The sequence below is a fragment of the Schistocerca piceifrons genome, chromosome X (assembly GCF_021461385.2).
Source record: "Schistocerca piceifrons isolate TAMUIC-IGC-003096 chromosome X, iqSchPice1.1, whole genome shotgun sequence".
NCBI classification, from domain to species: domain Eukaryota; kingdom Metazoa; phylum Arthropoda; class Insecta; order Orthoptera; family Acrididae; genus Schistocerca; species Schistocerca piceifrons.
The window spans coordinates 451,472,235-451,497,871 of NC_060149.1; the positions used below are offsets into that span (position 1 = coordinate 451,472,235).

The 25,637-nt window shown below is 41.6% G+C and overlaps 1 protein-coding gene across 1 annotated transcript in view; it reads left to right on the forward strand.

Annotated features, from left to right (window-relative positions):
• LOC124722415 overlaps positions 1–25,637 on the forward strand; it is a 397,391-nt gene that overhangs the window by 290,437 nt on the left and 81,317 nt on the right. The window contains exons 6-7 of the mRNA XM_047247581.1: positions 7,992–8,105; positions 22,408–22,512. Of these exons, the coding sequence (XP_047103537.1) occupies positions 7,992–8,105; positions 22,408–22,512 (219 nt within the window). The remainder of the gene's footprint in view (positions 1–7,991; positions 8,106–22,407; positions 22,513–25,637) is intronic.

Genomic DNA, 25,637 nt, shown 5'->3' on the forward strand with positions numbered 1-25,637 from the left:
AGTAACCTGATTGTAATTGCCAACATTTGTTTAGGCTGCATACATTCTCGGAAGGACGTGTTGCGGCGCTGAATAGAAGTCTTCATTCGATCATGTAGATCGTCAAAAGTTCGTAAACTCATCCGAAAATAATTAAAAAAACATATCTTCATCTCCCCTTAATTCCTCAAAAAGAACAAAGGATGCACCCACTTCGTCTCTTCTCACATTGAGGGGATGAACCCAATGCAACCTTCTTCTTCTCTTCAAACGTCTGTACAAGACAAGCCACGCTAATAACTGGTTGGGCTCCATTTGTCGTCTGAAAGCAACCGCTGGCGGAAGGAGGGCGCGGCACGGTATGCCGTGCTGCTGTCGGGTGAGTGTGAAGAGACGCGGCTCTTGTGTCGGCCCGGTAAGAATGCCGGCTTCTCGGCTGCCGGGTAGATGTGAAGTAAGCCTTAGGGCAGACATCCAAGGAAACGTCAATGATCATCCTGCAAGAGTTGACTGATGAATTCAGTCATTACTTCCCAGAACACAGACGCTGAAGTTGACCAAAAACTGAATCGCAACCCTCTTAGCATTACTGCTGTAGAAGATGCAGAAGGACTCCAGGAAGAGCTCACTGATTTCCAAAATGATATACGCTGTAAGGACAAATTTGAATCTGATTTTCTTGAGCTGTTTTGGTGTAAAAAGTAATTTCATACAGTAAAATTCGAGAAATCGCCTTACGCTATCTTAGGCTCTCCTCCGCAACTTATTAATGCGAACAAGAATTTTCTGCTTTGTTAGTAATTTAGAACAATTCCAGGAATCGATTGAAAATAAGTGATGAAATGCTTGTAGCTCTGAGGAATAATGTTAGCCTCAGGATTACCGAACTTGTACAGAAGATTCAAGCTCAAAACTCACATTGATGCAAACCGAAATAAATTACCTACTAATAATATTTTGTTTTCAATTATGATGGTACTGGTAACTCATGCTACTTTTGAGTTTGATGAAAATGTTAAGAGTTTTGATTAAACTTTTTTTAGATTTATACAGTTTATTTTTCTTGGGACTTCTGACCTCTGCTGAGAACAAAGGAATCAAAGTAATCCCTGGTCAAAAAATGTTTGGGAACTGCTATTCTAATAGTACATGGGAAAAATGACCAACTGAATCTTTCTGTGCGACTTATCATTTCTCTTATTTTTATTATGATGATCATTGCGCCCTGCCGGCCGGTGTGGCCGTGCGGTTCTAGGCGCTTCAGTCTGGAACCACGTGACCGCTACGGTCGCAGGTTCGAATCCTGCCTCGGGCATGGATGTGTGTGATGTCCTTAGGTTCGTTAGGTTTACGTAGTTCTAAGTTCTAGGGGACTGATGACCACAGATGTTAAGCCCCATAGTGCTCAGAGCCATTTGAACCATTGCGCCCTGAGAAGGTAGGTGTCGAAATATATTGGCTTTAAGAGGAGAATGTTGCTGATTGAAATGTCGTGAAAAAGTCTCGCCGCAATGAAAAACGCCGTGGCTTTAATTATTGCCACCCCAAACTCGCATACCGTATCCATGACACTCTCTTCCCTCTTGCGCGTTTGTACAACATAAGATGCCCTTCTTTGAACTTTTTCAATGTCTTCCGCCAGTACGCCCTAGTACGGATATCACACCGTGCAGCATTACTCCAGAAGTGGCAGGACGAAAGTAGTGTAGGTGGTCTCCTTAGTAGACCTGTTGCACCTTCTAAGTGTCCTGCCAACAAAACGCTGCCTTTGGTTCGCCTTCTCCACATTGTTTCCTATGTTATTGTTACAACTTCAGTTGTGAGCCTCTGTAACCCCTAGGTATTTACTTTAATTTGTGTAATTTATCGTGTAACCGATATGTGACATTTTTCTTAGTACCCATACGGAGTACCTTGCACATTTTGTTGTTTAGGGTCAGCTGCCACTTTTCGAGTCATACAGATATCTTAACTAAATCATTATACAATTCGTCTGATCTGCTGATGCGTTTAGTAGACGGCAAACGAATGCATCATCTGCAAATAACCTAAGATTTGCTTAGGGAACGGCAGATATCACTTCTGTTCCGCTTAATGACTTCCCGTCAATTGCTACGAACTGACACCTTTCTGACATGAAATCACGAATCCAGTCACACAACTGCGCTGATACTCCATACACACGCAGTTTCATTAGAAGTGCATTATGAGGAATACCCTCAAAAGGCTTCTTGAAATATAGACCAATGTGACATCCAGCAGTATATCTATAGGCATTCCAGGCCATTATGGCCTTAGATATCCAATGAATCTGCAGATGTTAGTGTGGGTTGCCTACACGCAGAGGCAGGGTCAACGACCCCGAACTCATGACGCCACCAAGCTGGAGGATTACAGGAAATACAAAAGTCAAGGATGGCAGATGGTGTGAAATTAAAAAAAAATGCAAGATGAAATTGTTGGGAAATTTAAAAACTGGCAAGAAATTTAAAAATCTAAGACAAAGGAATCAGCCCAGTTGTTCTTTGTTCCTCATGACCTCTTCCCCCCTCCAGCCAATCATACTGCAGAATTAAAACGAGACAACCATTCAGAATGTAAATGCAAAGATCTGGCGCCAAGTTCGAAGATATACCGTAAGAAATGAGGTAACCTTGACTTGAAATGGTCCAGAGTCAAAGATATACTTTACTTTCGAAATTCACAGAGGATTCAAACTCAAAACTCACATTGATGCAAACCGAAATCTACTAAAAATCTATAGGCTCCCTGGCTCAGCAGCTGTTGTGGCAAAACACCTGAAGGAAAATTTGGAAAATATTTCGAGTAGATTTCCCGAACATGTTGTAGTTTTGGGTGGAGATTTTAATTTACCAGATACAGACTGGGAGACTCAAATGTTTATAACGGCTGGCAGGGACAAAGAATCCAGTGAAATTTTTTAAAGTGCATTATCCGAAAACTATCTTGAGCAGTTAAACAGAAAACCGACTCGTGGCGATAACGTATTAGACCTTCTGATGACAAAAAGACCCGAACAATTTGAAACAGTTAACGCAGAACAGGGAATCAGCGATCATAAAGCGGTTACAGCATCGGTGATTTCAGCCGTAAATAAAAATATTAAAAAAGGTAGGAAGATGTTTCTGTTCAGCAAAAGTGACGAAAAGCAGATTTCAGAGTACTTGCCGGCTCAACACAGAAGTTAAATGTCAAGTACAGATAGTGTTGAGGATCAGTGGACAAAGTTCAAAACCATTGTACAATATGCATTAGATGAGTATGTTCCAAGCAAGATCATAAGAGATGGAGGGATATGCGAGAGGCGTTCAACGAATTCGAAATCAAATGGCTCAGAGCACTTCAAAAAATGGTTCAAATGGCTCTGAGCACTATGGGACTTAACATCTGTGGTCATCAGTCCCCTAGAACTAAGAACTACTTAAACCTAACTAACCTAAGGACAGCACACAAATCCATGCCCGAGGCAGGATTCGAACCTGCGACCGTAGCGGTCGCGCGGTTCCAGACTGTAGCACCCAGAACCGCTCGGCCACCCCGGCCGGTAACGAATTCGAAAGTAAAATTCTATGTACTGACTTGTCAGAAAATCCTAAGAAATTTTGGTCGTATGTCAAAGCGGTAGGTGGATGAAAACAAAATGTCCAGACACCCTGTGACCAAAATGGTGCTGAAATAGAGGATGACAGACTAAAGGCCGAAATACTAAATGCCTTTTTCCAAAGCTGTTTCACAGAGGAAGACTGCACGTAGTTCCTTCTCTAGACTGTCGCACAGATGACAAAATGGTAGATATCGATGGCATACTAGTTCGAGTTTACACAGTGTACGCGAAGAAACTTGCCCCGGTTATTGCAGCGGTGTACCGTAGGTCTCTAGAAGAGCGCAGCGTTCCAAAAGGTTGGAAAAGGGCACAGGTCATCCCCGTTGTAAAGAAGGGACGTAAAACAGATGCGCAGAACTATAGACCTATATCTCTAACGTCGATCAGTTGTAGAATTTTGGAAAACTTATTATGTTCGTGTATAATGTCTTTCCTGGAGACTAGAAATCCACTCTATAGGAATCAGCATGGGTTTCGAAAAAGACGATCGTGTGAAACCCAGCTGGCGCTATTCGCCCACGAGACTCAGGACCATAGACACGGGTTCCTTGGTAGATGCCGTGTTTCCTGACTTCCGCAAGGCGTTTGATACAGTTCCCCACAATCGTTTAATGAACACAGTAAGAGCATATGGCCTATCAGACCAGTTGTGTGATTGGATTGAAGAGTTCTTAGATAACAGAACGCAGCATGTCATTCTCAATGGATAGAAGTCTTCCGAAGTAAGAGTGATTTCAGGTGTGCCGCAGGCGAGTGTCGTACGACCGTTGCTATTCACAATATATATAAATGACCTTGTGGATAACATCGGAAGTTCACTGAGGCTTTTTGCGGATGATGCTGTAGTATATCGAGGGGTTGTAACAACGGAAAATTGTACTGAAATGCAGGAGGATCTGCAACGAATTGAAGCATGGTACAGGGAATGGCCATTGAATCTCAATGTAGAAAGAAAGTTCCTTTATCGTTTAGTTACAATATAGCAGGTCAGGAAATGGAATCAGTTAATTCCATAAATTATCTGGGAGTAGGCATTAGGAGTGATTTAAAATGGAATGACCATATAAAATTAATCGTCGGTAAAGCAGATTCCAGACTGAGATTCATTAGAAGAATCCTAAGGAAATGCAGTCCGAAAACAAAGGAAGTAGGTTACAGTACACTTGTTCGTCCACTGCTTGAATACTGCTCACCGGTGTGGGATCCGTACCAGATAGGGTTGATAGAAGAGATAGAGAAGATCCAACGGAGAGCAGCGCGCTTCGTTACAGGATCATTTAGTAATCGCGAAAGCGTTACGAAGATGATAAACTCCAGTGGAAGACTCTGCAAGAGGGACGATCAGTAGCTCGGTACGGACTTTTGTTGAAGTTTCGAGAACATACGTTCACAGATTAGTCAAGCTGTATATTGCTCCCTCCTACGCCTATCTCGCGAAGAGACCATGACGATAAAATCAGAGACATTAGAGCCCACACAGAGGCATACCGACAATCTTTCTTTCCACGAACAATACGAGACTGAAATAGAAGGGAGAAACAATAGAGGTACTCAAGGTACCCTCCGCCAAACACCGTCAGGTGGCTAGCGGAGTTTGGATGTAGATGTACATGTAGATGTAGAAAGATATATCTGTACGAGTGACGTTCTGTGAGTATTTTTTTTATGAAACCATGTTTCCCGACTGTGGAAAATACTTTTAAGGAATTTATCGGAAACCGTAATTTCCGATAGCTCCATGCCATTTGAGGTTTATCGGAAGAGCAGTCTCTTTAAATTTCATTCATTTGTGCACTAGAAGTTTGCATCGACACGTTTCCCGAATTGGTTCAACTATTCCCGGTATGCAGCACAATAAGCAGAGCAACGTCCCAAAACATTCCTTACTTCACCACATTTCTGTCTAAATAAAACTAGTGAACTGCCTGCAAAGCATTAATATTTCTTTTGTTAGGTGTGTCTAATGTAAGGAAAATGTTTCTTTTCGTCATTCAAATGACACTTCGATTTATTGTGACAACTATCGAAAATAAATTAGAAACTCATTGTCGCTAAAGTATGTATTATTCAAAAGTTATCATAATAACTGTGCTACAGGATTTGTTAGAAAATAATGTATGTGTAAGAAATATTTCATACTGATAAATCAAAGTCGCCATTGATGGGAAGCCGTCTGTAATGCAACATCAAACACTGCTTTGATTTATTTTCCTCTACCAGTTACCGTTGTAATAATTACATATGCAAAAGTTAGCTGTCGATATGAACTGCCTCTTATTCAAAATATTAATGTTACGTGACTTTTTTGAATGGTTTGCTTCAAATTCGCCTGAGTCACTACATGTACTTGCACTGTGTGGCGCTACCCTCTCTTGTCACGGCTGATTTCAAGCGAGACAAGGAAATGTGTACAAACCGCTGTCTAAAGGGGTTCTTCGTGCGACAAAAACGAGTAACTTCAACAGTTTTGAAAAATATCTTGCAGTGCGTCTTAGCAGCTAAAATTTTGACACTTCATTTCTTCCGTTGCATTCTTCCTGCTTAAAAAATTTCAGTGTGGTTTTCGACATTTCGGATTGGACCATTCCCTTGTAAGTCCACTGTAAAAGAGTTCCCTAACGGCTGTTTCGTACATCATGCAATGGTTGTTCGGCTTTGGAGAGTTCACTCTAGTAGGTCATGGAGTTTGCAGTTAACCTACACTAAATTAGTCGTAACCAAGGTTTGAAGACAGGGAATATGATCTGAAACTTCTTCAATGCTATATGAAGCAGAAAAACTCAGAACTTAAAGGCATCAGTTTGAGCTATCTCATTTGCTAATAATCCGTGAACTACGGTGATTATGAAAGATGAAGAATCTTAGTTCACATATTTTACGGTTCACGTGAGGGCTAGTTACTTTTAAGTCTGAAGATTTCCCTCCGTTAAGGGTGATATGCTGTATTCTATTTACTAAGAACTCTTCAATCCAATTGCAAAACTGATATGATATTCCGTAAACTCGAATTTTATTCATTAAGCAGCAATGGAGATTTGTATCGAACTATTTCTCAAGGTCAACACGATATCAACCTGTCTGTCAACATATGTCGTTTTTTGTATCGCATAGAGGAACCGGATGAATTGGGTTTTACACAGTCGTTATTTGCAGAATCGGTGTTGATTCCGAGACAGGATATTTTCGGTCTCCAGAAAGGTCATAATACGCGAACATAAAGCGTGATCCAAAATTATTTAACAGACTGATGTCAACAACAGTTGTCTATAGTTACGCATACGATAGACGTCGTTTCTTTAATGAGCTCACATTCTTCTATCACTTGGAACGCTTCCTTCCTCTTAGAGTCCTAGAAGAGGCGCTAACTCATTCGCATACTCTGCATAGAATCCCACGTTGTGCGATTTCAGTTGATTTTCTATCCTTTTTGATGTTCGTGTGGCGATTAAAAGGAGGAACAGCATTACGATATTTCTCAGTAAACAACTGCGGAAAACGAAACGGAGTATTTTGGCTGTCGCTTTGTTCGTCCTCCGTTTCAGTTTCAGTGGCCCGTTTACTGATTTGACGTAAGACCAAAAGTTCTTCGAATTTTCTGTCACATTTCGCTTTCACTTTCGAGTTCGATGGAGATTCCCCCATGTCTCTCCTTACGCTTATTGCTTATTACTGAAATCACAGCACACCACAACAGATGAAGAACGCGCCCAACCTATCTTTGACTAACAGAATTTTAAAACGCCATCCTCACTACCTTTGCAAGTATAAATCAACTGGATTATAGCCTTGTGTTCCCGGAACTGTTACCGAAGGTAGTCATCTAAGACATTGCGCTCAATGCTACTATACAGGTCTAAAGCCCTATTGTTGATTCGATCTCATGCCGAAGTGGTGTTATTCGTCCACATAGTGGCTCCAGCAAGTCTTAGAAGCATGGTTTGTTCCCAGCCAGTCTGGTCTCAGGAATTCTCCATCATGTCAGAAAAATCATCATACGTGCTCTATAACACATTAGTAGGAAAAGCCTGTAGAGAAGAAAAATGATGCCGTGGTGACATGACTGCTAACAGTCAGAGCAACAATACTGCCTTCACGCTTCGTCGCTCCGTCTTGATACTCTGTTTCAAGTGGCGATGTTTACGTAGCAATTCTTATTAAAACCATACCTCTTCAGTTCGTGGTTTACTGCAAATCTCATAGTTTTATTACCAAATAATGTGTTTACCTTTTTTGTTTGTCAATATTTATCCACGTTATTACACTTTTTATTTATTTATTTACTTATTTATTTATTTATTCTTTTTTGGTACCTAAATTAACTCATAACGCAATTCTTAAATATTAAGAGAAAAGATGACGAATGTGTAACTGGTGAAAATTTTTGCAGGCGCTGGTGTACATGTTAACTGACATGCAGATACCTGAACGCTATGACTACGCTTCAGAAGTCTTCAATAACTTCCTCGATCGCACGAAGCAGTTCGCCAAATGGACTCAGCAGGTTTAAATTAACTTAATTTTGAACGTTTCTAATAATAGATTGTATTTACTGTTTTTCAAGAGGTTTCCGAAGTGTAGAGTGGATGTCGGTAACTTATCTGATCCAGTTTCACATGAAATATACGTATCGCATAATAATTATGTTCTAAACTGATAGGTGAGTGTAGATACCATCTTGCAGAGAGATTTATTTCAATCATTTTAGCATGGAATTCGAGTTGCAGCTACCGAGTCCGGAAACTAAGGAATACGCTTTCCACAACTGTGCGATTCCCTGATATGACGAAACCATTGTGTACTCACTTCCACTCCATTTCGCTAACCACTAGAGTAACATTTCAGCTATTCTTGGATGTAATTGTCCTGTCGACACCAATTGGAACTCCAAGGGAGCCTTAACCCAGCTGGATATACGTGGTGGTAAAATCAGCCCCAGTAAGTTTTAGAAAGAAGCATCGTGCGGTACACTTAACTCTTTCAGGGAAACCACTATTCATATTGAAGATGCTGCGAAAAAGTTTACTCACGTGTTCGTGTAACGTTGGACAGATTCTAGTAACCCTTTGGACGGAAGAAAAATTATGGATTAACGTTACGTCGACTACGAAGTAATTAGAAAGGGAGCATAGGCTCAGATAGGGAGAAATAAATCGACTCAGTAATTTTCAAGGAACCATAAACCTAATCTTTTTAGAGAAATTATGGACAACTGAACTCTGGATTACAGATGCGAATTTGAACGTCGTTTCTCCCGAATGCGAACGGAGTCGGCTAACCATCACGTTATAGCCCTTTCGCGATTGTAGATCCAGAAGTAAAGTTCTGTGTTCTTTTACATGTAACAAGGCAGCGCCAGAACTAGACTTCGTGGTACTTACCACATCCAAAGAACTTTGCATTGACGTGTCGCCCATAATCTGAATTCTGTATTTAACTTGGAAGTTAATTTTTTAAGATATATCTTCATCTATGTTTACTCTACATATGAAACACGCCTTTATTTTATGACAGTCCGTTTTTATGAAATACAGCATCAGAATTCGAAAGAATCAAAAATGTAAGAATTTTGGTAGTAATTACCCTATTTTCTTAAAACTTTCGGAATCACATCATTAGCTATCTTACTGCAAAAGGTAACAGTAAGAAGGAAGCCGGAAATGCTTTCTACTCGTCAGTTCACGCTCACTTAACCAGAGCCTTTTTTCCTTCTTCTACTAAAGCCCAAGAGCGATAAGACCTCAGGCAGTTGTAAAAGATTGGGTGAAAAATTAACTATAGCACAAATCCTCGTCATGCATGATTCACAGAAATTAAGAGACATCAATTTGTAAAGTGCGAAATAGGAATTTCTAATATTTTTCAGGGTATTTTTTTCATGAGACAGCCACGAATTCAACAGGAGCTTTAGTGTTATTGTATTATTTTGACATTCGTGAATTGGTGAGTGATGTAGACGACCTTCTCATTGTGCAAGATAAAAAATGTAACAAGGCATCCAACGGATTAAGTAGAAGCGGCTAAGTGGTACGTTGATCATAGTGGAAGTCGGAATAGTTTACCAGTGGTATCCATGGACGTTACGATGTCTTTTTTAAGGCAACATGTCCGCTTAGCTCACAAGCTAAGACACAAGGACATTGTAAACTGGGTGAACTATCGTGTTAGTCCATCGTCAACGCAAGCAAGACTGTGATGACATAGTGATAAAAACACTTGTTGCGCACTGTATTCGGAAATAATTTCAATTCTCCGAATTATATATGTCGTAAACTGATATCTAACAAAAGTATGCGTAAAGATGCAGACTTCATGAATGTTGGAAGCTCATACTTGCATAAAATATCTGAGGTGTTTAATATTCTCAAACTGTGATTGCGGTACGTTATTAAAAGACAAAAGAACATGAGAACATTATACTTTATCTACTTCTCAAAACGTGAAAGCTTAAATCCAGTACATTACAAAGAAAATCTAATCTGTTACTGCGTCAACTATTGACATGTTAGTAGAGCGTATAATGACATTGCAACATCAACTACCAGCAACTATACACATACGTCATTTAATTAATGCTCTCACAAAGCAGTGTGATTAAAAACTGTTTGCATTCAGACTTTTTCTGAACGCGTGGTAGGAGCTTGTCATTGTGTATGTTGTGACCTAGTTTATGTGTAGCCCAAAAGGTCGGTAAATAGTGTCGTAAAAATCAGTTTCGTATCAGATGTTTCGCACCGTTTTGCGATGCAGTAATATTGCGTTCGGCAATCGGTTGAACTATTTTAGTAGCATCACACATAATGAGTATCGTAACGGATAATCTGGACCAGATTATTGTTAACGAGACGACACAGTTACGTGTGCATTCTAAGACTGCCTGAAAAATCTTTGTTAAAAATAGTTAAGTAAAGGTAGCTAAAGCTAAAAAGTTAAAAAATTAAGGCAAAGACTGGCAAGAAACTCGAATTATGTATCAGTTACTGACAGGAGACATTGTACATTAACTAACAACACGGGGAAAATTGTACAAGAATTAGAAAATTTACTTCAATCTGAAATACAGATGGACAGTAATGAAAATAATGACAATCATGGAGTAATTAGTACTGAGGCGAGTCGAATCACTCAGACAGGAAGTAAGGAAATTTTTTTGGAGATGATGGCATTTCAACACAAACAATTAAAGAGAAGTGGAAAGTAAACCAAAAAGAACTTGCAATATTAGTTACAAAATGTCCGCCGAGAAGGGAAATTCTCCAAACAAATTTGCAGATACTCTGTTTCATCAAGGAGTGCACAGATATTATTTTCTAAAATTATAACCAACCGCATAAAGAAATGGCTTATTGTGAACCAAAGGGACAAGCTGGCTTCGAAAATATGTACCTAGACAGATGTGGACGCGGCCCTGTTGCGGGTATCGAGCGTGCAGGGTGCAGTTGTCTGCAAGTTTCGACTCCCATCGGCACAACGACGCCTGTTGCGTGAGCTCTGGGGCCATCCTCAGTTCATACGGGCAGCTGGTGGAGGTGATGAAGACTGCTGGCCTCGCACGCAGGGTGCAGACAGGGCTTCCAGTTTGGAGCATTGTTCCTTTAGTTGAGCATTGTCCTCTTGTTTGGAGCCGAGTGAAGGGTCTTAACTAAAGACTTTGTCGACTCTGTGACTGTCTTGGCAACAAATTTCTGGACCTGAGTTACCCCTGCGTTATTGGGTTTGGATTTGTGGAACTCCTCTTGATAGGTCAGGGGTGCACTGCACGAAGGAAGCAACTACTCAGGTAGCAGAGTACTTACGGAGTGCACATGACGATTTTTTAGGCCAGCCAGTAGTATGAGGCACTCTGATGAATACTAGCCAGTCGGTAAGTGCCAGGGGAAGTCAGATCGCGTTCAAAGTAAAGACACATCGACAGTCAAAATTTCATCAGTAAACTGTATTCGTAACGAAGTTCCCGTGTTTCCTGTCCACAGGAAATCTCTCGTGCTCAAAATAACCAAGGGACCGAGGGCTGGCTGAAACCAGAAGAGGAAAACTCTGACATATTTAGTGAGTCGTAGGCTGTATATCGGAAAGACAGATTAGAGCCCATAGGAGAGGGAGTGTTCATTGCAGTTGAGAAAAGTAATGTCTCTATTGAGGTCGAAGTGGAGAGCGACAGTGAAGTTATCTGGTCGCATATAACAAATGTAGGTGAAACCAAGTTAATTTATGGATGTTTTTAGCGGACACCCGATTCCCCTGTGATATTTCAAGAGTCATTCAAAGAAAGTTCATGATCAGTAGCGAGTAAATACCCAGATCATGCAATGTTAGTTGGAGGTGACTTTAACCTACCAATTATAGACTAGTATGTCTATGTATTCATTGCGGGGGGTACACACCGACAGTTGTGCGAAATACTTTTGGCACGTTTTCTGATAACTGTCTAGAGGACGTAGCTCGGCAGCCCACACGCAACGGAAATTCTTAGCTCTTGTAGCTACAAATAGTTCCGATCTTATAGACAATGTCAGTATAGAAATGGGGATTAACAATCATGTCAGTATAACAAATATAGTTACAAATTTAATAAATCAGCCAAGCAGGCTAGGAGAATGTTTCTGCTACATAGAGCTGAAAAGCAGTTGGTAGCACCACACTTAGAGAGTGAATTGACGTCACTTAGTTCCAGTAAGATGGACGTAGAGAGATTAGGGGCAAAGTGTAAGCATATTGTAAATCGTGGTCTGGAGAGTTATGTACCCAGTAAGTGGATAAAGGATGGAAAAGACCCACCATAATTTAATAATGAAATTCGGAAGATCCTGAGGAATCAGAAATTGTAGCACTCTCGGGTCAAAAGAGGACCCGCAAATGGCAAACAAAGGTTAGTAGAGATTCGTCTTTCTGTGAAAAGATCAATGCGCGGAGCATACAATAACTACCACCGTCATATCTTAACAAAGGATCTGGTAGAGAACTGGCGAAAATTCTGGTCTTATGTAAAATCGTTAAGCAGGTCTAAGGCTTCCATTCAGTCCCTTGTTAACCAGTCTGATGTAGCAGCTGGTGACAGTAAAATGAAAGCCGAAGTTTTAAATTTCGCGTTCAAGAAATCGTTCACGCAGGATAATCTTACAAACTCACCGTCATTTTACCATCGGACAGACTCCAGTATTGACGACATAGTAATAAGCATCTCTTGCGTAGACGAACAACTGAAAGATTTGAAAACAAATAACTCACTAGACCCGGATGGAATCCCAGTTCTGTTTTACAAAGAGTAGTCTACAGCATTTGCCCCTTAGCCAGCATGCATTTATTACGAATGTCTCGTCCAGAACATAGCCCCAAGTGACTGGAAAAAAGTGTCACTGACTCCTATACATAAGAAGAGTAAAAGAAAGCACCTGCAAAATTATAGATCAATATCCCTAACTTCGGTTTGCTGCAGAATCCTGGAACATATTCTCAGATCGAATATAATATATTTTTTGAGACCGAGAAGCTTATGTCCACGAATCAACATTTTTTACAAGGCATAGCTCGTGCGAAATTCATTTTGCCCTTTTCTCACATGATACACTGCGAACTATGGATGAAGGGCAACAGGCATATTCCGTATGTCTAAATTTCCGGAAATCATTTGACACGGCGCCCCAGTGCAGGCTGTTAACGAAGTTACGAGAGGGTGGAATAAGTTCAGGGATATGTGAGAGGCTCGAAGGCTTCTTAAGTGACAGAACCCAGTATGTTGCTCTCGACGGCGAGTGCTCGTCAGAGACGAGGGTGTTGTCAGTAGTGCCCTAGGGAAGTGTGACAGGACTATGTTGTTCTCTATATACATGATTGATTTGACGAACAGGGTGGGAAACAATCTGCGGTTGTTTACTGATGACACTGTGGTGTATGGTAAGGCGTCGAAGTTGAGTGACTGTAGGAAAATAAACGTTGACTTAGTCAAAATCTGGAGTTGGTGTGGTGAATGACAGCCAGCTATAAATGTGGGAAAATGTAAGTTAATGCGGATGAGTAGGAAAAACGGATCTGTAATGTTCGCATACAGCATTAGTAGCGTACTGCTTGACGCAGTCACATCATTTGAATATCTGGGCATAATGCTGCAAATCGATATGAAATGGAAGGAGCATCTGAGTCCTCTCGTAGGGAAGGCGAGTGGTTGACTACGGTTTATTGGGAGAATATTAAGGTACTATGGTTCACCTGTAAAGGAGACCGCATATAGGACGCTGGTGCGACCTGTTCTTGAATACTGCTCGAATGTCCGGGATCCGTACCAGGTCGGATTGAAGGAGGAATTCGAAGCAATTCAGGGGCGGGCTGCTAGATTTGTTACCGGTAGGTTTGAACGACACTTAAGTGTTTCGGAGATGCTTCGGGCGCTGATACGGGAATCCCTGGAGGGAAGGCGACTTACTTTTCGAGAAACACAATTGAGAATACTTCGAGAACCGGTACTTGAAGTTTACTGCCGAATGATTCTACTACCACCGACATACGTTGCGCGTAAGGACCAAGAAGATACGATACGAGAAATTAAGGCTTGTACGAAGGCATATAGACAGTACTTTTTCCCTCGCTCTACTTGCGACTGGAACCGGGGAAATGACTAGTAGTGGTACATGGAATCCTTCGCACGCACCGTACCTATCTTGCGCAGTGTGTGTGTAGATGTAGATGTAGATGTAGATAGGTGTCTATGTGGGCGAGGACGTCGAGTACTTATTTGTTTGAATAGGTGGTTAGAGTTTGTGGATGGGACATAAAACTGAATACAAGGGAGCATTTTTGGAGAATGTGTGGTCGCGAGAAAAGAAGTGTATTTTGTAAAACAATAATTAGTAAACATATATCTTCGGCAGCCGGAGGTGGGCGGAAGTTATTCTTAGGATGGATGGCGTTATTGATTGGTCTGATGAGTGTGATAAGCTTTCATCTTGTGGACGGGGTACTGACTTCGCACCGTACAATTCAAGCTGTAAGGGATTGATTACAAGTATAGAAAGCAAGAGGACAGGCAGGCCTGCCGGAGTGGCCGAGCGGTTCTGGGCGCTACAGACTGGAACCGCGCGACCGCTACGGTCGCAAGTTCGGATCTTGCCTCGGGCATGGATGTGTGTGATGTCCTTAGGTTAGTTAGGTTTAAGTAGTTCTAAGTTCTAGGGGACTGATGACCCCAGCAGGTAAGTCCCATAGTGCTCAGAGCCATTTGAACCATTTGAAGGACAGGCAGGGTTCAGACACTGTCTGAAGAAGTGGGAGGCTTTTGTAGCAAGGCCACTTTGCAGTCGGTGATGAGATAATCAACGGACAAATGATTTTTCTCAACAACAGGACTGTGAATGAAATTTTAAAGATTAGATTCCGTGGTTGCGCTGGTAGAGCAGTGCTCCCTGTCTTGTGACCAGACGAAACTGTTTTAGAACAGCCACAACTGTGTTCTTTGATTGCTCTGGAAAGAGGCTACAGGAATACTGGATAATTTACAACTGTCATTGACTAGCAAACCATCACTTGACGCACTAAATAACAAACTGTTCTCTTGAGGTGCAACGTTCAACATTAGCACTACAAGTTCATCTGAAGCTTTAGGACTCGTTGGTACTATTCTATGATACTGAATGTTGTAGCTGAGGTCTCGAACGCGAGCAGAGCTCTTACTAGATCGACACTATATTGACCTTCATGCTGAGAGGAGTAGTCGCGTGGTCTTGAAGTGCCCCTCCCATACGTCTTTGCGGAATGCGGCGAGCCCTTGCTCATGTCTGTGGTATCGAATCCCGTTGCTATCTTTAGTGTGACAACGCGGTATTGGTATTATACCAGAACCTGTGTGTTGAGTAGCTATTTTGTGGAGATTGATTCAGGAAGTATTCGAGTGACGAAAAAGGGGTCGGGTGAGGTGAAGTTTAGGGAGTTCATTTATAGCACACTTGTGGCAATTAAAACAAAAATACTTCATTTTTACTCAAGGGACGCTGCTAGAACATTTTAGCTGCTGGCCGTTACAAAGGTCTTGTCTGTCTCGGAGAATCCGATTGGTGTTTTCTTATCGTGCCCTTTTTACAATTTTAAACCAAACAAATGCAGGGATAAACACAATGTATCAACTTATGCAAAATTTTTAAATAAAAATTGATTTCTTATGACAGTAAGGTGTGAAGTTTCCTGTAAGTGAATATAAAATATCTTTCCATTAACTGCTGTTAGTGCGCAAGATGTGGACGCTGAAAATTTCACCTCAACAGAAGGTTACTAGAAGCTACAGTTTCAGCTTGTGGAACATTGGAGAAGACGGCATTTTCAATAGGATCATGAGTTACGGGTAAAAATGTAATGTCTGTGGCAGTCAACTCAAGAACGTGCTGCTGGTCTGACTACAGCCAGAGTGTTGGCATTCATTAACCGCGGAAAAAGGAGGGAGAAGGTGATTAACCGATCAAGTCAGCCGCCTTTTACCCCCGGTACTCAATATGATAGCAACATGAGTGGATCTATGGCATCCTTGGGGGGGGGGGGGGGGGCTGCAATGAGGAAAAGCCCTCTCTCCTACCAGCGATGAAACCAGGGACCTACTGTGCCCGAGTATAGCACTCTGCCCGTGAAATCACCACAGTTAGTATGAAATATTGGAAACTAACATAATGTGATTGTTGTAGTTTTTATTACCGATACACTACTGTTTTATTGCGATTGTAGTTCAGGGGTTTTATGACCACAACACTTCAAGGTATAGCAGTGACGGTTTTTTCTCTGGAGGGCAGGCTTCCCGAAGATCTTGTAACTGCTGAAACCAGCCACAGCTGTTAAAGATGTGACTGAAAACGAAGTAGCATTGCACTATGTGTCGCTAGTTCTAACATATGTCACGACTAATAGAGGAACTAAATGTAGGAAGTTCGTAAGAAGATATGCAAGCCAATAGTAACATATAATCTATATACAGAGTGTTAGGGGTAAAATTGCTGATATTATGATCATTGGTACCTTAATATGAACCTACTTCAGCGTGTAAGTTGTTTTTACTCTGGGTCTAACAGCATTCCCGCAAACACGTCACATAATTTACTGCCAGGTGTTTTCTGCGCGGTCGTAACTGTGTCACAAAGTGGACTACGTCTGTCAGTATAGAGTAAAAGTTATGAAGCCACGTGTCCACACTTCAGCACCTGACCAGTTGGCCATGGGAAAATAGACATCAATGGCTTGCTTTTGACACATGCACTTGGAGTACTAACCAACCTTAAAACATACTACTCCTAATAGCTGTAATTATTAGTCTGCAAGTTAAGTAAATACTGACTTATTGTTGTTCAGTACTCTGTCCTTAGTCACCAATACAAATATCGCCAGTTACACCTCTGGACCCTGTGCACGGAAGAAAATAGTTAAAATTAATAATGATGTCAAGAAACCGGTTGCTCAGATTTTGTATTTAGGATAGCTGACATCAATAAGTGGACGAACAGAAAATATATTAAACTACAGTGGAAAAGTGGGCTGCAGTGTTTTTGGTGAACTAAACAGTTTTTCAACGTAGTGTTCCTTTGTGCTTGGAACAGAATGCTTACGATCAGCGTGTATTCCTAGTTTTGACCGATGCCAGTGAGAGGTGGATTTTTAATGCAAATTCCACTCAAAAACTGAAGCTCTCACAGTGATAAATTGAGAAGCGCATCTTAGGAATTGCCGGGAAAGACAAGAAAAGAAACAAGTGGATCATCAAGAAACTAGAGTGACAGACGTAATTATGAAAAAAATGGTTCAAATGGCTCTGAACACTATGCGACTTAACTTCTGAGGTCATAAGTCGCCTAGAACTTAGAACTAATTAAACCTAACTAACCTAAGGACATCACACACATCCATGCCCGAGACAGGATTCGAACCTGCGACCGTAGCGGTCGCCCGGCCCCAGACTGTAGCGCCCAGAACCGCACGGCCACTCCGGCCGGCGTAATTATGAAAGCAGTGAACATGAAACAGAGGTGGACGCAACATGTATGCAGATGAATGGATTATTGGAGGACCAAAAAAGTTCCGTGTTTTATTCCAAGAGAAAAAAAAATGAACCAAAGTGACGACCTGATGGAAGTTGGGTCAATGATATAAGAAAACATGCCGGACAACCATGGATTTCTATCACTGAAGACTGTAATGAGTCAAAAACTCTAGAAGTAGCCATTATCCAGTTTGGATGACAAAATGCTGATGCTGATTTTGATGATGGACGATGGAAGACATTTGATTCCTGGTGTTAAAATAACAAGCCAACATCTCTTTGTAAATGCCAAGGGTTTGTCAGTTGATTTCGCCTACTGTACGCATAGTTGAATGAAAAAGGCGCAAAGTAAAACTTCTTGCCGCTCCAAGAATCGAGCTCTGATGGCATAAATGGTTAGAGTATCCTTACTCCAACCGTGGTCTGGTAGTCTCGAAACAACTTTCACAATGAAGAATGTAGAATATTCGTTCCGAATGTAAAAATCTGAGACCAGTGTTTAAGGCCATGAAAAAAAATTAAATCTAGCACTCCAGTGGGATGAAAATCACTGCTACTGCGTATAATAGCACAGGAAGTGTGTATCATTTAGTCTGAAACCTTTTCAGTTAACTTTCCTTTTGTAAGTTTTGTATCTTTCACATTTAATAGCCATCTCTTCAGTTTCTGTGCCGGCACTGAGGAACAGAGTGGGGTCACGGTGGCTGATAAAGGTGTAGAGTGTTATTGCAATTCGATCAATACAAATTCCAGCACATGAATGAGCGAAAAATCATTATTGTTTAGATAAGACAAATTTGGAGAATACAAGAGGGCAACATTACAGACGCTTGAGTCTAGATAGGATAGCGAGGTCTTATTGACGTCATAGTCGTAGGCGCACTCTGACAACATCACAAAGTACAGGAGACTCCCTTTCTGTGGAGGTGCATCTGAAATGACCTGGCGTGGCTGACCTGTTCTAGAGCCTACAATAACCACTTGCGCAATCCGTTCTGAGTGCTCCGAATGAGGCACAAGAACGAAAGAATCTGGTCGCAGTCTGTATTTTCGTTATTATTTGTTGGAGATACAAAATTCAGTCCAATAGGAAGTTGAATATTGACACTTTCATCTTATCTCTGGATCTATTCGTGCAACTATCGTACGGACACCATCAGTGAAAGTGATGAAAGGATGCACAGCTGTCAGTTTCAAGATGGTTTACCCGTGGCTTCTCCACATTGTCTTCAGCACATGTTGTGGTAATGGGCGTATTAACAAAATTACTGATTCGCTCACTCTAACTGAAAATATATGTCTTTTTCTGTGCCCTACGAAAATATACTCGCCGGCGCAATGGTGAGTTCTTTGGTTTGCTTCGGGAAGAAAGTGAGCAGACTATAACGTATAAAATATTAGTTCACTTTATTACAATATAGATACCAAGTAAAAACTTCGTACAGTTCATTCCCACAGGAATGTTCCGGGTAAATACGACTTGATACAGACACTTTTACAAGACTCTCCCTTTGAAGACTGACATAATATTCATATTAAGTTCCCATAAGACATTTAATACACCACTACTGGCCTGTCTAGCAAGGGGAATGCCTCAGACACGGCCAACCGATTCGGCTCAGATTTGGCAGGTCGCTTGTGTACAACCTAAAACGAAGGAATCTAAGAAATTTTTGGTCAACACCCCCACGTTTTTGAGAAAACCACCCCTAAAGGTTATGACGAGCGATCGACTCAAAGTTGGCAGGATCGATAGATAATTGTAAATAGAGCATTTTTCATCACTAGGTATGGGGTCCGAAGACGCATGTTTTTCCAGAAATCGAGGTAAGAAACTTTTACAACTTCCGCTTCTGTACCCACATGGTCAACGCTTTTCGCCGACAGCACCGATGGAGTAACGGCCAAGGTAACTGGATGCGAATCTCGAAGAAACGTAGTGAATGTTATTCTTTTGGTTTGTATTTTTCCATATCTCAATTGATAGGGATAGGAGGGTTAATAAGGTAAGTAAATCAACAAGGAATGATAATAAGGTAGGCAAATAAATTTCTCAAACCTCTTGGGATAGTAAACAACTAAATTGTTACTCCAGGTCACTTTACAATGGCTCTTCCTGTCACTGTTACGTGCCTCACTTTTCTTCGAACGACTAGATGGATGGTACTTGTCATATAAACATTCGAAACAAATATACTCGCGGCACCAAGAGCATCTAATGAATGCAATCTTTCGACAGCTACACTGTTCTTGCCCTATGATATGACGAAGAGGCAACCGGGACAACATAACTCTCCCCGCGTGCATTCTCACCCGTGCCTCGCTGTAAACAAGCGTCGCACGGTTGGCTATCTGTGATCCCTCGTGAGGAAGTCGCAGCACTTTTACTCGGAGTTGTTTTCATGTGACAAGACTTAAAAGTTTAATACTTTACTAACTCACGGCGTTTGGGAAATTAGTTTGCCTACCTTATTATTATCATTCGTTATTAATTTACTTACCTTGTTAACCCTCCTATCCCTATCAATTGAGATAGGGAAAAATACAAACGAAAAGAATAACATCCGCTAGGTTTCTTCGAGATTCGAGCCCGGGTTTTCCTATTCCCAACCAGTTACCGTTTTTGTTTTTTTGTTTTTTTAATCTCATTTTGTTCGCTTTTGATCGTTGCATCTGCTCAGGGCGGACGTCGTAAAACATCCATTGAAGTTTGTTGTTAATCGAGTAACTCAGTTTTGTTTTATTACAGAGAGCACGTAACTCTCTGACCGAACACGCTGAGCTACCGTGCCGGCATTACCTTGGCCGTTGCGCTATCAGCGCTGTAGACGACAGGCGTTAACCATGTGGGTACAGACGCGGCAGTTGTAAAAGTTTCTTACCTCGATTTCCGGAAAAGTATGCGTTTTCGGACCCCATACCTCATGATGAAAAATGCTCTATTTACAGTTATCTATCGATCCCGCCAATTTTGAGTTGATCGCTCGTAATAACCTTTAGGGGTGATTTTCTCAAAAACGTGGGGATGTTGACCCAAAATATTTTAGATGCCTTCGTTTTAGGTTGTACACAAGCGACCTGCCAAATCTGAGTCGAATCGGTTGGCCGTTTCTGAGACCTTCCCCTTGTAAGACGATGCCGTCGTCTTGATCGCTGACTACAAACTGGGCCATGTGTTCCTCTGCTCAGCCGTAAAAAGACGAGCCGTTGAGGTGGCGTGGAGAGAAGATCTACGAGGCGTGGCCACCCCAGTGTTTCTCATTCATCTGTGTGGCATGTATCGGCTATACTCTATTGTGGTTTCGGACCGAGGAACCAACCTTACCTTGGAGCTCAGCTCTTCAGGCGACACCATATACAAACAGTGACACACATTGGCATTAGAACGATGGCTATCAATTACTGTTATGAATTTTAGTGAGAGATAAATGTCTCACCAAAAAAGCTATCAAACTTAGGCGGTAAGCGCAGTGACAGTTTACAGTATTAAGGTTTCCCAGCACAGTAAGTTTCCGGCTAAATTAGCATAAATCACAGAGACAGAATCTGACCATTCAGCCGCTATAACGGTACGCAAAACAATGAAGACAGTCCTCTCAGTGGTCATCCGTGGCCAGTAACGTCGTCTTGTGAGTGCTATCTACAAATTACGGCATAGCTCCTAGGTACCACGAGGAGAATGTAACAGGAAACTGGGAAGGGTGTGTCGACCCGCACTGTACGTAACCATCGTCACAAGACCATTACGAAGAAGCTACAAACCCTCAGGCACCATGGTACTCGTAGAAATGGAGAAGAGAACACCAGGAATGGAATCTGGATCGACAGTACCGGGCTGTCTGCATCGCGGAATGGAGGTGCGAGAGTGTGGAGACGACCTGGCATCATCCCAAAACTCAGGCCTGTAGTATTACGTGTACACCGACAAAATGAGTCAGTCATGTTTAGGGCCTGTATAACTACTAATGAGACCCGCGTACGGCCATCCTGATTTAAGTATTCCGTTATTTCCCTAAATCGCTTCAGCCAAATGCCTTGATGGCTCCTTTGGAAGGGCACGGCCAGTTTCCTTCCTCATCCTTCCCTAATCCGAGCTTGTGCTCCAAACACTAAACTCCTCCATAACTGATGAGGTCAACATGAGGGCTGAGCAGTATCGTGGTAAGACCCTTCGACATATTTTCCAACCATGCCGTGAAAAATTTCAGCAATGTGTTCGTCGTTCAACACGATAATGCACAAGCACACTGTGTTCACCACGCTAACACGTTTCTTCAAGAGGCATGTATCAATCGAAATGAGAAGTCTCTAGTGTCTGCTGAAATGAAGGCTAGTGACCGTGTTTGGGACCAACTGAAACTTTCTCTGCGTCTTCGCAAGAATCGTACTCACACACTGGGTGATCTCAGAAGGGTCGCCATAGAAGAGTGGGACAGGCTTGAGATGCAAAATCCCGAGTACAGTGTCGACCGCACGCCAAGGAGGATCCACGTACGTTACAAGGGGCGTGATGGAGCAACAAAAGTTTTAGTGTTACCCAGTAGAAAATTTTGAATTCATAGGTGTGCGTTTTCCAATACACGTCCGTTACTTAATATATATACTTCGAAAAGGCCTATTCATTCAGTCCCTGTTCCTCTAGCATCTAAGCCCAAACACTTTCACAAGTACGCAGATGGTGTGAAACATGTTTTTGAGCAATCAATTGATGTAAACGAATTTCATCATCTACAGTCATTGTGAATAATCCAGATTTTATTGGATATACTAAAGTTGAGAAATGCACATTTTTCTCTTTCAGACGATGGATGACACACTGAAACGAGACCTTGACGATGTGGAGAAGAAAGTGGAAGAAACTGCTGCTCGGTTGAGAAGTATTAGAATGGATCTCATCAGAAAAAAGGTACAGTCACATTTGTTATTTGTCTGTATTCCAAAAAATGGTGACGATACAGTGTTTGGACAGTATTTGATACAATGCTTGGGAAACTACAGGGCAGGAATATATGTTTATTTGCTGTCGCCACAAGAACCTAAGAAACATCAGGCCTACTTGCGAGTACTTAGCTCTCAGTTTCGTCCTGGAAATATGTAATTAGAATTTAGACTGATAAATTACAATACATTCCAATTCCATAACCTCTACCATCAGTACATCTTTTTACACAAATGTTTAATGTTGCACAAGTGGCATGTTTTAGTAATTTGTCATCACCTACATAATTGTTACCAGTGAAAGGGGGCTTGAAGAACTTCGAACAATGTTTGCAGATCGAAAACAATGAACTGTCATTTAGAATATGTCGCTATGGCTTCTTGTTTATTAGTTCGAAGGATCTATAATTAGGGGAGGCAGAGCAAACGCACGACGGAACAATATTATCCTTGCGATATAAGCTTCATAATTGCGGAACAGCATGAAATCATTTCAATGCATTATCCCTGTTCTTATAAGCAGATCATTTAAATTAAACAGCCACTATTCACTTTAAACCAATGTCCATAGGTATAAATTGAATTGCTCTCATGTCCTTTATATGAGCTCTTCTTAGAGAAGTTAGTGGCAACGAAAGTGCGTAGATATCTATATTTTTAATACATTAAATTTACAATTGTTATAACTAATGAAATACCTTTAATGAAGGTTTGTGTACAATGTAAACACAGAAATCCACGCTTTATCATTTTAGTTAGTTCCCACAGTTAAATATAGCAATACAAGTGATCCACTGTGCATTCACGAGACGTGAAAAGGAAGGATGGCCACGGATCAATGCCTCATCGACTCCGAGGTTAATTAGAGTTGAAGCACAATCTCGAATGGTACAGGAGTATGGAAATATACTGAACGTATTCTTCTCGAATATATCATACTGATATTTGAATTCTGCGATATAGTGCCATCATCACCAAGCACTAAGCACTTCTCCGTCCCGCTCGTTCACAAAAGATAATCCTTCATATTTCTAAAAACAGTGCAGGCTGTATTCTGTACTAATCGAACTTACATCACCGAATTATCGGTTCTTGAATTAACCAATTTTTCTGGAAATCAGTTAGTTTCTCTCGAAATGTTAGCAGAGCTAACACTGCTACACTGAACTTCAAAGGTTCACCTTGCTTACATCTGCTGCTGGCAACAAAAAAGCATCTGAAGTGCAAAAGAAACGTGTTTATTACTTATATATACTATGTGAAGAAAAGTGTCTGGATTCTCTTACGTCATATGGAATTCACCACAAGATGTAACGAGAGGCAGACCCACCAGTATAGAAGGAGGCGGAGAATACTGTGCTGTCAGCAGAGATTACCTATTGCTGTTAATGCTTCTCTTATAGACCTGCTACGGTCGCAGGTTCGAATCCTGCCTCGGGCATGGACGTGTGTGATGTCCTTAGGTTAGTTAGGTTTAAGTAGTTCTAAGTTCTAGGGGACTGATGACCACAGACGTTAAGTCCCATAGTGCTCAGAGCCATTTGAACAATTTTTTTCTTCTAGACAATCATTAACAACAGGATGGGCCAATCAGGAGAGCTCAGTAACTTCGAACGTGGACTACTCTTTGGATGTCTCCTAAGAAACAAAACCTTCAGGAACAGATTAACCCTTGTATTGCTGACCAAGAGGGCTGTTGGTGATGTGATTGTGAAGTGGAAACGAGAAGTAACAACCACAGTTAATTCAAGAACAAGCAGACTTCATATGCTAGAGGACGCGGACCGTCGAGCATTGCGGAGGGTCGTTGTAAAAAGACGCATTTTATCAGCGGAAGGAATCAATGGTTAGTTTCGAACTGCTGTCAGCAGTCCAGCTAGCACAATCATAGTGCATAGGGAGTTAAAAAGAATAGGGTACGGTGGTGGAGGAGCTCCTCATAAGCCACATATTTGGGTAGTCAATGCTAACCGACGCTTGAGGTGGTGTAAAAGGGGACACCACTGGACAGTGAATGGTAGGAAACGAGTTATTTTAGGTGACGAATCACACCGTACCATGTGGAAATCCGATGGAAGACTTTGTGTTTGGTGAATACCGAGAGAACTTTACATACCATCATCTACAGCGCCAACACCGAAGCACAGATGAGGTGGTGTTAAGGTATGGTGACCTCTTTTTGTGGCTAGGTTGTGGTTTCCCTATTGCTACGGAAAAATATGAAGACATTGTACAACACTGCGTACTGTGTACAGTAGAGAAACACTTCGGAGATGATGTTTCATTGTATTAGCATGACAATGCATCCAGTCATGATGCGCATATGTGAGACAATGTTTTGTGGACAGTATTATTCCTGCAATGGCCTGGACTGCCGAGAGTCCCTACTGGATCCCAGTGGAACTCCTTTAGGATGAGTTACAACTTTGATTTCGCTCCTGAGTCCAGTGTCGAACATCACAACCCTCTCAAAATTCGTCTTTTGGGGATGGATGGGCTGTCATTCCTCCACAGAAATTCAGACACCTAACTGAAAGTGTCACCAGCTACTTTCAAGCCTTCATAAGTGCAAAGGGTGGACACACCTAATATTAATGTCCATCAATTGGTGTCCGGGCACATTTGCTGAGATAGTGTATGTTTTCCTTCAGTCACGAGTGATTCAAATTTTACATCTTGGTACATACCAAAGACAAATTAAGATGAAACGGAAACGAGACTTTTCACCAGCTTCGTACTTTCAGGTAACTTCTTTACTGTGACAAACTTATAAGACGGCTTTGTCTTCAGTGTTCAAATGTGTGTGAATTCCTATGGGGCCAAACTGCTGACGTCATTGGTCCCCAGACTTACACACTACTTAAACTAACTTACACTAAAGACAGCATACACACCCACGCCCAGGGGAGGACTCGAAACTCCAGCGGGAGTGGCCGCCCGATTCGTGACATGGCGCCTCTAACCGCGCAGCCACTAGCTCTGTCTTGGGATGTCTATTTTTATACTTCAGTTTTCACATTAAAATAGTTTCTAAGACCACAATCGAGATACGTTAGTTAAAATCGCAAACTGTCAATGCCTATTAAGCAAGGT